At 36.4% G+C, this 12,312-nt stretch overlaps 1 protein-coding gene across 2 annotated transcripts in view; it reads right to left on the reverse strand.

Moving 5' to 3' along the window:
* The window catches only part of LOC135202576 (4-hydroxy-2-oxoglutarate aldolase, mitochondrial-like), a 221,626-nt gene that overhangs the window by 29,308 nt on the left and 180,006 nt on the right, over positions 1–12,312 (reverse strand). Inside the window, exon 1 of one of the 2 annotated variants that reach the window (XM_064232077.1) lies at positions 7,051–7,394. The exons of the other annotated variant lie outside the window; for it this stretch is intronic. Within the exon in view, the coding sequence (XP_064088147.1) occupies positions 7,051–7,279 (229 nt within the window). The 5' untranslated portion in view covers positions 7,280–7,394. Of the gene's footprint in view, positions 1–7,050; positions 7,395–12,312 lie in introns of those variants that run through there. 2 annotated transcript variants of the gene reach the window in all.

A 12,312-nucleotide genomic window follows, 5' to 3' on the forward strand; every position in this document is an offset into this window, starting at 1 on the left:
CATTTGCCCATTTTAGATTTTCACTAAATGCACCCCCAAGAGAACCAGTACTGGATACCTCTGTCCAAAACCATTTGACAGATTAAGCCCAATGAATAATTTCCAAATATAATGTTGTTTCATCCATTTGTGCAAACAGTCTTCATTACCTACTTATGCCTCATTAATCATTTCTACATCTACGTAATGCTATTTCATCCAAGTGAGACCTTCCATGACATTGGTCTGTGGACAGCCAAGTGCTTTCTCATTCTCAAGAAAAGCCATTAAATATTAAATTCCACATAGTACTGTTGCACAATTTGTCGACAAATATCCGTACCTAATCTGTGAAACTTCTAGGCCTTCTTTCCTGAAACCAGCATTTCTAAACTTATTACTGTAATATCTTTCACCAGCCTATTGAGAATTAAGCACACTACATACTTTCATTACAACTGACAAACATGCAATACTACCTCAAAATTACCAAATTTAGTTAGATTGCCTTTCTCTGGGACTTCAAGCCATGAATTACAATGCTCAATCAACAGGCTTTGTTTCATTGTAGCATTACCTGAAATGTTTTGAAAATAAAACTTGAAAAACAAAATTGCGGTTTGTTTGTTTTTATGTATGCAAACAAGGGCACCTACAAAAATACAGTAGAGGAGGAAATTTTGATGTGTTCCCATTCAATGCTATGATTCATGCCAAGTATGCAGCAAAAACTGAAGTAACATGAATGAGGAACTGGGAAGAGATGTGGTATCAGGGGGCTGAAAAAAATAATTTTCATAAACTAAAAAAATAATTTTCAGACTCAGATGGTTTGAACTGATGAACAGAACCGTTTTGAAAGTAGTAGTAGTAGTAGTAGTAGTAGTAGTAGTAGTAGTAGTAGTAGTAGTAGTAGTAGTAGTAGTAGTAGCAGCAAAAGATCTGCAAGACCCAGAAAATACTAATGGAAAAAAGGGACAGATGCAGATGAAGATCTAGACCTGCAGTTCAGGCAAAAGCAGCTAAAGACTAATAACTAAAGTAATCACAACTGCTCATGGTATGCAACAAATTATACTGCCTAATATATTTCACCTTCATTTCCCTTCACCAACAACTCAGCCTCCAATAACTTTTCTCTCCTTAGACTCTCTCCTCAATCATTTTACCCTTTGAATTGGTGTACGTACTGTAGCATTAAGAGGGTTTCTAATTAGACTAACCATGGTCTCATTTCTCAAACTTTTTTCTTGGGAATTAAAACTTGCGCAGTGAAATTTTTCTTTAGAATTCAACTGTAACCCATTCTCTCACTATAGCTTATAGTGTTTTTTCTTAAGTGGATATTCAACACATGGAACAAGAACCTGGCCTATTCAGAACCTTCAAATTAATTCCTTTGTTATAAATGTATACATACCATGTTCCTCAAGCTGATGCTATCTTCTCTGAGTTGGCGTGCACTAGTGAGCCATCTCTCAGCATTCCATCATTTTTAATCGACTCACCCTTGCCTCATAATTGCTATGGTGCCTTTGGAAGGCAATAGTAGTTTCATCAGCAAAATAGGAAGTCTAGCATTAAATGACCTAGAGCCTTATGATATTAAACATGCCCTCCATTCCAAAATACAAATAAGGCTCCATGCTCATTACTAGTGCTCGATCTAACAAGCATGAAAATATGCTATGCAAGGTATGTGACAGCAAACATCCTAAATTTGTGCCAATTTAAAACTAACTACTCCAACTTTCCACATCTGATAAACTAGCCTTCATACCCTTATGGATTCATTCTCCAGCGTCTAAAAATTTGGGAAGATAATCAAGCCTCTTCTAATCAAATCAACAATTTCTATTTACAAGGTCTGTAAGTGCAATATACATAGTATAATGGGACAGACTTCCTATGACATTTATCCAGTATTCATCCCAAATTGGTCATAGTTTTAATAAAATAAGCCTAGCTAAAAGCTCGGAAGGAGATACCTCTACAACTATTGGTATAATTCATGCATCTTTTATTTGAAGCAATTTAGGAAATTGATCCAAGCAAGGGGCACTATGTCATTCAGCATTTAAGACTGCGAAGAGGGAGTTTGGGTGGTTGGACAGCAAGATGAAGACATCCAGAAAATAAAGTACAAAGATCTAAAAGCAGAACTGGCATAAAACCCCACAATTACACTCATAAGTACAGGCAGTCCCCAACTTATGATGGGTTCGGATTATGACACTTTTCAATTATATTCATCAAAAATTATTTCCAGGTTTACAACGCATATTCCAGGGTTATGATGCTGATCTGACGGAAGAAATAAGACTCCAAGAATGCAAACTAATCAATATTTGAAGGTTTTTAAATTGAAAGTATAAATGCGGCTCTTGTACTATAGATCAAACACCAAAAATGGGGAATCGAATGTGTGGCACCTTTTAAAGTACCAAAAATGTAAACTTAATGATAATAGTAATGAGCACTGAACCCAGACTCCTAAGAACCTCAAGCACAATGCCACAAATCCTCTAATTCATACACACTACTGCATGACCTAGGAGGAGACACCACCTTATAGAAAGGCTTAGTTTTCATCTGAGGGAGCAAACCTACAATAAGCTTCTCTAATTTCTAGGTCAATGGGATGAAGATGACTGACAAGAACAAACTGAAAATCTACCAGTTACTATAAACGATTGTGTTTGGGCACTGAGGCTATTTGCATTAGTAAATAAAACTTTAGACTTGGAAGTTAAATAAAGAGTGACTAAAGTTTTGAGGTTAAATAAAGTGACACTACAGTTTTACGTTTAAACTTGAGTCTATAGGGGGAAACAGCGCAGTGGAGCCATCGTCATTGCGTCGCTCAGCCTTATTCACTCAATATTTAATTGGTGAAACAAGAATACAATTACATCTTTAAGCATACCATTCAAAAGATTGAAGTTTCGTCAACATAATGTGATATGTGAAAGCACCATACGAACTAAAATAAGCATGTAAGGTCTAAGTAAAATATGTTTTCAAGGCAGTTTTGAAATGCAACACCCACCCGCATGACGTGCCGTTCGTAACAACAGCCAAGCCACCATCTTTCCCAGCCTTCCCAGCACTCATTTGAACAATGTTAGCCTATATATGTTACGTTTATTGATCTTACTCAAGATTGCAGTTGTAATCAGCACAATAAAACAACATTTTTTGCCTATATTAGTGAAAGTATGAAACTTCTTATTTACAGGGTTATGGTTTGAACTGAAATTCATTTTTACCTTGTAATCGGTGGTTTTATCCTCACTGCCATCACAGCTGAAACTCCACAGTGCTTATTTGATTGTAATTATACACATTTTGGTCTTAATTCACTCCAAATTGCACTTTAACCATGTTGTGGTTCCTGGTTCCTAAGCACTCACTCCACAAACACAGTTACGGGCAGCACACTAATACACGGTTTATGAGGTGCAAAGCTTTATTCCCTTAATTGTTTACTTTACTCATTATTTAGTTTAACTTTACTTTGTTACATCAAAATGTTTATTTAATTCATGTCTATTTTCCCTTTTTTGCAACCAAATTGACCCCGAAAAATTACAGATATTTCTGAAGTACATATGAGCAGACGACGGCAAAATGACTCACCGTTGCCAATCTAGTGGAGCTTCACAATACGCCGATGCATTTACAAACTGTTTCCATGAATTTTAGTTGTCATAGTAATGCAGTAATGATATAATTGCTGTAATATGTATATATACTACAAACAGATATGTTAATTTCACTTATTTCCCCAGTTTTGTGTAAGTCCTATACCCAGTTTGGAGGGTAAACACATACCAACTGGCAACACTGATAAACAATTGAAGAACGTGAAGAACGCTGTAGGTACCGTTCACAAGCAAAACTGTTGATATTTGAGACAGGAATCTTGGTCACTTTTTCAACAACGAATATTTTCAAATTAATAATCATTAATATGTAAAAATATTTATGCAATTCATGACCTTATACTGCCGTTTAACTATTTAAATAATTATCTAATGCACGCTTCTTCTACCAAAAATCGTAGTTTCCTTAAAAAAAGTAGTGGTTGGAAGTCTGTTTAAGATTGTTGTGATGAAAGTGCCCCAGCGTCTATGGGTGCAAGTGGTGTGCAGATTTAGCACAGGAAACGAAAAGTTTGTTGACACAAGCGACTCCGCAAACATCGAGATGGCGTCAATCTTCTAAATAGTATTCAGAGTTGTAAGTAAAAATTTCGAAAGCGTCATGGAGGTAGTGCGCACTGCGTAGGGCCAGACTTTTCATTACCCTCAGTTTAATCTTAAAATATGGCCTTTAACTTCTAACTTTGGAGAAAATACTTATTTCGAAAGGAGAGTAGAGGTCTCAAGCTCCTCCTCTCACCACCAACAACTCATGACTGGTGACCATCTCCGGTGTCAGGACGTGTTAAAAGTACTTTTTCAGAGGGTGGCCTCAAACGCGGTAGTCAGTGGTTCGGCTAGTCCAGTCGGTTGTGTACCCTATTAAAAATCATTAGGGCAACCAAAAAGGATATAGTAATGGCCTCATAAAACTTCATATGCAGTTGCACACCTCTATGATTTTGGGGTCCTATTTAACTTGTTCCTAACTAAATTACCCTCTTCTCCAAATACTCCTGTCCTAGATTACATCAATTCAAACACTCTTGAAACAGCCAGAGTTCTTTGCTCACTTTAGACATTCTGCCTCAGAACTTCTAAAACTTATAGAAACTTTGAGTAAAGTTTCAGCCCCTTAACCCAGGTTAGCATGCAGCTGACTCAACATTTCAAGCTAGTATAGGCTAGATTAGAACAGGATAAGAGTTACAACAAATACAAGACATACAGGAAGGCCTGAATGAAAAGGACTGTAAAGGACTATGCTATATGCTAACAGATACACTCATGTGCCACAAGATGTAATTGCACAAAGATTTTCATGCTAAAGAACAATTTGGAGGCAAAATTTTATTTCTTAATAGTTTTTGATGCATTTTGAATAAATATGACTTTCAGAACTTTTGAAAATTACTACTCACTCTTTGGATAACCTCCATTTCCCAGCTATCAGTCAAAGAGAAATGGGAGTTCTGGGATGAGAACTGCAGATACTATTAAGTAACCTATGACAGTTGTTGTTATAGTCAGATATGTTCAAAACACCTAAAAGATATGGAAAGCTAAATTTCCCATAAAATCCTAATCAAACCTATCAATAAGCATAAAATTTTTAATTTAAAGCAAATTTCATTCCACAGATGAAAATATGATCTTCCTGTCTTTTAATGTTTCTGATGTTCATTTCATTTGGTACCTCATTTTTAGAGATATTGGATTCATCCCCCACCCCATTATATCCTGTACTAACTGAGAACACTGTGGGAAAAAAAAAAAAAAAAAAAAAAAAAAAAAAAAAAAAAAAAAAAAGGATTTTTGGGTGAAAACAAACAGTGAACTACAAGGAGGGGTTTAACCTTACTTAATCTTACGCATCAGGTTTTTACCTGACTGTAGGGAGGGAGGATCACACTGGACCCCACCTAAGCTAACATACAGAACAGTAAATCAAAATAAGATTGTGACCTAACTTAACAAAAGTGACCTTCAAAACTACGGTTTCCATCAAGGTGCCCCAGAGTGATGGCTTGTTGGGGGGGTGGGGGGGGGGAGGTTGGGAGGGGGGGTTGTTTAAGAGGACGTTAAAACAAACAAAAAAATTTAAATGGTTTAGAAAGACAGATTTTTCATTTCAAAATAAAAAAAAAAAAAAAAAAAAAAAAAAAAAAAAAAAAAAAAAAAAAAAAAAAAAAAAAAAAAAAAAAAAAAAAAAAAAAAAAAAAAAAAACACATCGGAAACAAACTTCACAGCCAAAGGGAGATGAGTAAACTAGTCAAGACTGAACTGGATAATCAAGTGGAACCTGGACTAGGCTAGACTACACCCACCTGGGCTAGGACAGGATTCATTCAAGACCCAAGAATTGCTTAATGTAGATTAGCCAAAGGAATCTTATTCATGCTAACATTCTCAACTCGAATTTGGCAGGGCCAAAGGTGAAGTACGGTACTGGATGATATCCTAGTTCGACAAACCATTTTACCATTACTACTAGCTAGCCTATTGTGATTACAGTTCAAGGAGATTCAAGAATTGCTATGTGGAATGGTGATACCTAGTATAGCTAATTAGGTAGCTATGTGATGTTGGGATAAAACCAAGCGCTGGAACCCATAGGGTCACTCTCCGCTATGATGAAAATGAAGGAAAATGGAAATACTAGCTAGGTATACCCTAATTATAGCTACTATATGTGATACTACCTAGGTACTAGGGTAAAAAACCGCATGGTACAGGGGTGGACCATGTACGATCAATGTGTACAACCCCAAAAAAAGTACATTATAACGCGTCCTGACATCAGAGATGGGCATCAGACGCGACTTGTTGTTGGTGAGAAACGGAGCTAAAGACCTCTACTCCGGTGTCGGGACGCGTTATAATGTACTTTTCTTGGGGTTGTACACATTGATCGTACATGGTCCACCCCTGTACCATGCGGTTTTTTACCCTATTGGATCATAGGCTCCATGCATTCTTAAAGATGGCAGATCACCTTTACCCTCCAACCTAAGTAAGTACACAAAGGGTTTTTAAGCTGTCTTATAGTATTTAGTAATAGGCTGGCTGTGTAAGGGGGGGGGAAGCCCTCCCTGCTAGGTAAGGATACGGCTACATGGTGAGGTTAGGTGGTTTGTTTAGGTTAGCTGGTGGTCTTGTTTATTGCTAATTCTACATGTGCCATTATTCGTAGATGTTAAAACGGATTCTTTAATTCATTCCCCGCCCAAAAACCCCGGTTTCCTACTGGGGGTCCCCCAAGATTGGAAAGGTTAACAATAGGGTAAAAATACTGTTCCTCCTCACAAAAAAAAAAAGGGTCCGCTTTAGATAAAGCACTAGGTAATTCATCAGAAAAAAAATATTATCAACATTATTTGTGGCGGAGCTATTGTATAGAATTACCAACCACAAGTTTCAACTCACCTCGGAATGGTACCTTGTCCCAAAGGGCGATGTTTTTCTCCAACTTGTCATAAGCGATGGATTCATCCTGATCGAACGGAGTCGGCATCGGGGGGAAGACCCCAGACAAATCCAGTTTTCCTTTAGACGAAACAGTCGTCGAAAGGAAACGACAAGGCCTTATTAAGCCAGTCTTGAATAATTTGCATAGTCTGTTAATGCTGGTAACACCTTTTCCATAGAATGACATTTCGGATTAATGCTGAAAACAAGTGGAAAGGAGGCAGCCTGGCAGAATTCAAGGTAGCGACTGCTGCGGACCAACTACTACGTTACTGTCTATGGGACGAACAGACGGGTTTGTTTGTGAAAGAAATCAGCTGTTTCCAAGTGTCCGAATCCGATAGCTCAAGGACGCTATCACACGAACCATTCAAGAAGAGGGATACTAATGTATAAAAAGGCTGAGAAACATTCCTCTTATATACCCAATTTATTTTATTATTTAATTAGAAGCAGGAAATACTGAATCAAGACTTAAAATTGTTAGGAATCTGCCATTTCCAAGTGTTCGATGGTTCACGCTATTAAACGAACCATTCTGGAAGAGGGTTGCCAATATATGAAAAGGCCTAGAAAAAAAACATTAATTTTAAATGCCCAACATTCTGCCATTTAATGGGAGGACGGACGAAATTCATATAATATAAGTTGCAGGCTACAAATATAAAAATGAAACCAGACTACATCTACATTATATCCTCGTTAGTAGAGTCCCTCTGTGTCTAGAATATTTTGCATCATACTAATACTGTTGATCAGTGCCTAGCAATTCGCATGATTTCACTGGGCTACACTGGCATAAAATTATTCATGGTATAATATAATTAAGTTAGTAAAGTACAAAGATCTTATTGCATTTCGCATTCATTAACATTATTCTTTAAAGAAAAAAAATTGGCTCCACGAAAATAGTGCTACGTAATTCATAATTCGACTTATATTAAATTCCGTGCATTTCAGTTTTCATACTTTAGCCCAATTGACTACTTTTCTCAAAGTGAATATCTTATCTCTATCATAACACCCTTGACAACAAGAGGCAACAGACGCAGAAAAGTAAAAATCTTTGACAAACCATCTGTTCAATTATTAGAAAAATGGAATGTTCTCACAAGTTTCTTACATGAATGTTAAAACACAATCATGTATATCCCAGTTAGGAAAAAAAAACTTGCAAAAGAGAGAAGAGTTACCACTTCTCATCTACACTACGTATAATCTTATGGTGGGGGTTGTAATATCTCATTATCTAACTCTAGTTCCAAAGTACAATACCTAGACTGCAACACGCTAAGGTTATGAGAAAATATCAATGGAACAAGAAGGGTCGAAACAAAAGAGAAACAGGATAACTGATACAATCTCCTCTCGCGACTAATCGTGCCAATACATTAAGCAGCATATTTGAGTATTTGCTGAATCTTACCCACAAATGAATCTTGAACCAGTTCGTTTAGATCTAATCCAGAAATGAGCCGTTTATCCCGGAAATATTTTCCTACATTACGCAGAAATGGGAAATGAGAAAGAAATAATTGTAGAATATAACTAAGATAGACAGAGGATGGTTCCAAACAAGAATAGATTTAATGGATAACACACCCCGTGCCTTTAAATACAAAACAAAGAACACCTAACTAAAATCATGTGAATGTGAAAAATCACGTTACATTCTCCTTATTATTGGAGACTATGAAGACCAATCGCTCTCTTTAATTAAGGATGAGACTAAAACAAAATCCTTTCCTTCTGTGTAAATCTACATTACACCTGAAATCTTTAAGCTTTAAGAAGACTTCGCTATTCCCCATCAGAGGGACTGAAACTAGACTCAATCAATGTGACGATGTGGGCGATAGTCCTCTTAATGCTTTAGGATCAGAGCATGTTTTTAACAATTTATCAAGATTTGCGCAACAGACAAGGGTCTTTATTATATCCTCATTATTATTATTTTTATTTTAAATTATCTATTATTAATATATATATATAATATATATATATATAGATATATATATATATATATATAGTATATATATATATTCTTTTTTTTTTTGCTCTATCACAGTCCTCCAATTCGACTGGGTGGTATTTATAGTGTGGGGTTCCGGGTTGCATATTTCCCAAGTCTGGAAGAGTTTAGGGATGGGGAAAATTAGGACCAATCACAGCACGTGGAGCTGATCCATGATGTCACAAGCCACGCCTTTTAGCCACACCTCGGTCTTGTTTTTTAGCTACGCTCCCCATTTCACAATTTACGGCTTGTATGAACCATACATTTTAGTCAGATATATCTAAATATAATGCAACACTTATTCAACAAACAATATATTCTTCAAATGAGATACACCGTGAAATATAGTAAGCGTTATTGGCTTCTCCCTCATGGTAATAGTGCTCAGTGCCTCTTAATTCCTGCTCGCAAAGTTGATATTTAGTGCATAAATGATGTTTTCATCGCGAGTTGCTAAATTATATACTTGATAGTGCCTGTTTAATACCATTTAGAAAGAGTTGCGATAACACATGGGATGAATCAAACAATATACAAGATGGTAAAATTGATGGTATGGTAAAAATGATGGTATATAACCTGTAATTAGCACTACAGACTACAGCCAGGAGGCCAAGAACTTTGCGGCACTTCTACTCCCATCAGGAATCTTGGACTTTGAAAGTGATAATTTTAAAAGCATGGAACGTATTTCAGGCGTTACTGCCCGTTGTTTCAGGCTATAAAAAGGTATTATGTACAGCACTAAAATAATAACTGCCTTGCCTTATGCTTAAAAGAAATATGGAGGACACAGTTTTGATGACAAATTTATGCATCCCGTAGGAGGATAGTGCCGTCAGTACACCTCATTCAGTGCAATGTAGGTATTACTTAAGGTTCTTTGCAGCGTCACTTCGGCGCCTAGCTGCAACTACTTTCATTCATTTTACTGTTACCTCCGCTCATATTCTCTTTCTTCCATCTTACTGTCCACATTCTCCTAACAGTTGCTTCATAGTGCAACTGCATTGAGGTTTTCCTCCTGTGACACCTTTCAAACCTTTTACTGTCAATTTCCGTTTCAGCGTTGAATGGCTTTAAGTGCCCCAGTGCTTGGCATAATGCCACAAATTTATATGTAAAAAAAAAATCTATGCACTTAATTTAAGGTATACATTTGGCCATTGAGTGAGACTTGTATGAAAAAATAGTAGTATATTCATATACTACCGTTATCCCTGGCTTTCAGTAATACATGTTGAATATTTGCATAAAATTTTCTGTTAAAAGAGTTGGAAAAAAGTGTCATTCATAATTACTTTAAAGCATATCGCAATTCTAATAAATTTATGCATCAATTCTGCTCTAGTTCAGCTTAGTAAAAAGTCTACTGTGACTCCGTAAATAGGTAGTAATCTGTACTCCTATAATTGCTAATAGTATTACATGCTAATGAAATACTCATTTTGATCGCACACAATGAATGAAAAGAACGAAAGATTTGCTAAAAATATTAAATCAATTAAATAATCACTGTTTTCTTTGTACACAATGATTTTTAAGCAAAAATCACGTAAGGGCTTGCTAAAAATATTCAATACTGAATTATATTATCACTTTTTATTTGTTTGTACACAATGTATGAAAAGTAAACATCAAAAGCAAAAATGTGTCTATAAAAACTTTTTATATATACTCATACACAATGAATGACAAGGACCAATCAGGTAAGAACATCTGGAAGGTTTTATGAAAACGGAAACCACCTCAAAAAGGCAATTATTTACTACAGCTTATCAAGTACCCCTTGAAAAACAACCGTATCCAGATTAGCTACTGACAGGAAGAGTTTGTCATGTAACTATATTTGGTTACAGTAGGCTAACGTAGATCACCAAAACAACAATACCGTAGGTTTCCTTCCTTAAGGGTATATTAGCTCTTGAAATAATTTAATGAATGAAGCTGATACTGTCCCTGTAAATAGTAGGGACTATATCAGTCTGATTCCTGTTCATGGCCTAGTAATGATCAGTATATTGCTTTTATACAATGTGCAGTAATGTGCATTACTACGAAATAGCAAATGTCCATAGAAATCCGTAGTATAAGCCTACTCCTCTCTATCTTCCCCTACAAACAGGTCAGATACCATCATTTTTACCATCTTATATATTGTTTGATTCATCCCACGAGTTATCGCAACTCTTTATAAATGGCTTTTAACATGCATTTTCATGTATATAATTTAGAAATTCGCAATGTGAAAATATTGTTTACCAAGAGGGAGAAGCCAATAACGCATAATATATTTCACGGTGTATCTCATTTGAAGAATATATTGTTGTTAAATTAGTGTTGCATTATCTTTAGATATATCTGACTAAAATGTATATGCCATACAAGCCGTAAACTGTGAAATTGAGAAGAAAGTATTTCTTCGGCATCGTGACTGGCGGCAGTAATGGATATAGGACTGAGGAGTGAGGGAGCTAAAAGGCGGGGCTTGTGACGTCATGGATCAGCTCCACGCGCTCTGATTGGTCCTAATTTTCCCCATCCCTAAACTCTTCCAGACTTGGGAAATATGCTTCCGGGTTGCATCCTGCCTCCTTTAGCAGTCCATCACTTTTCTTACTATGTGGGCCGTTTCTAGGATCACAACTCTCGCATGAGTCCTGGAGCTACTTAGCCTCTAGTTTTTTCTAGGTTCCTTTTCAGGAATAATAATAATAATAATAATAATAATAATAATAATAATAATATTATTATTATTATTATTATTATTATTATTATTATTATTATTATTCCTGAAAAGGAACCTAGAAAAACTAGAGGCTGAAGTAGCTCCAGGACTCATGCAGAAGAGTGTCATCCTAGAAACGGCCCACATAGTAAGAAAAGTGATGGACTCCTATGGGTAGGATGGAACTGTGGGGGGGGGGGGGGTGGGGGGCGGGGGGGGGGTTGTTGTTGAGTTATAGGCCTAATAGGTCTACCTGCGAAGTAAGTCATCGGCAGCCTTTTCCTGGCTCCATATTCTCACCTGGTCTCTAGGATATTATGGAACAGCAAAATGACCTATTCTTTGTCTTTGCAGCTTATTGGCGTCTTTTAAGCCTTTGAGCCTAGTAGTTCAAGAAATCTGATATTCTACCTGAAAAGGCCTCGTTTTTCTATATTGTCTTACCCGTAGATATGGGTCTTACCCCATTTCTCTA

The sequence above is a fragment of the Macrobrachium nipponense genome, chromosome 30, assembly GCF_015104395.2.
Source record: "Macrobrachium nipponense isolate FS-2020 chromosome 30, ASM1510439v2, whole genome shotgun sequence".
NCBI lineage: Eukaryota > Metazoa > Arthropoda > Malacostraca > Decapoda > Palaemonidae > Macrobrachium > Macrobrachium nipponense.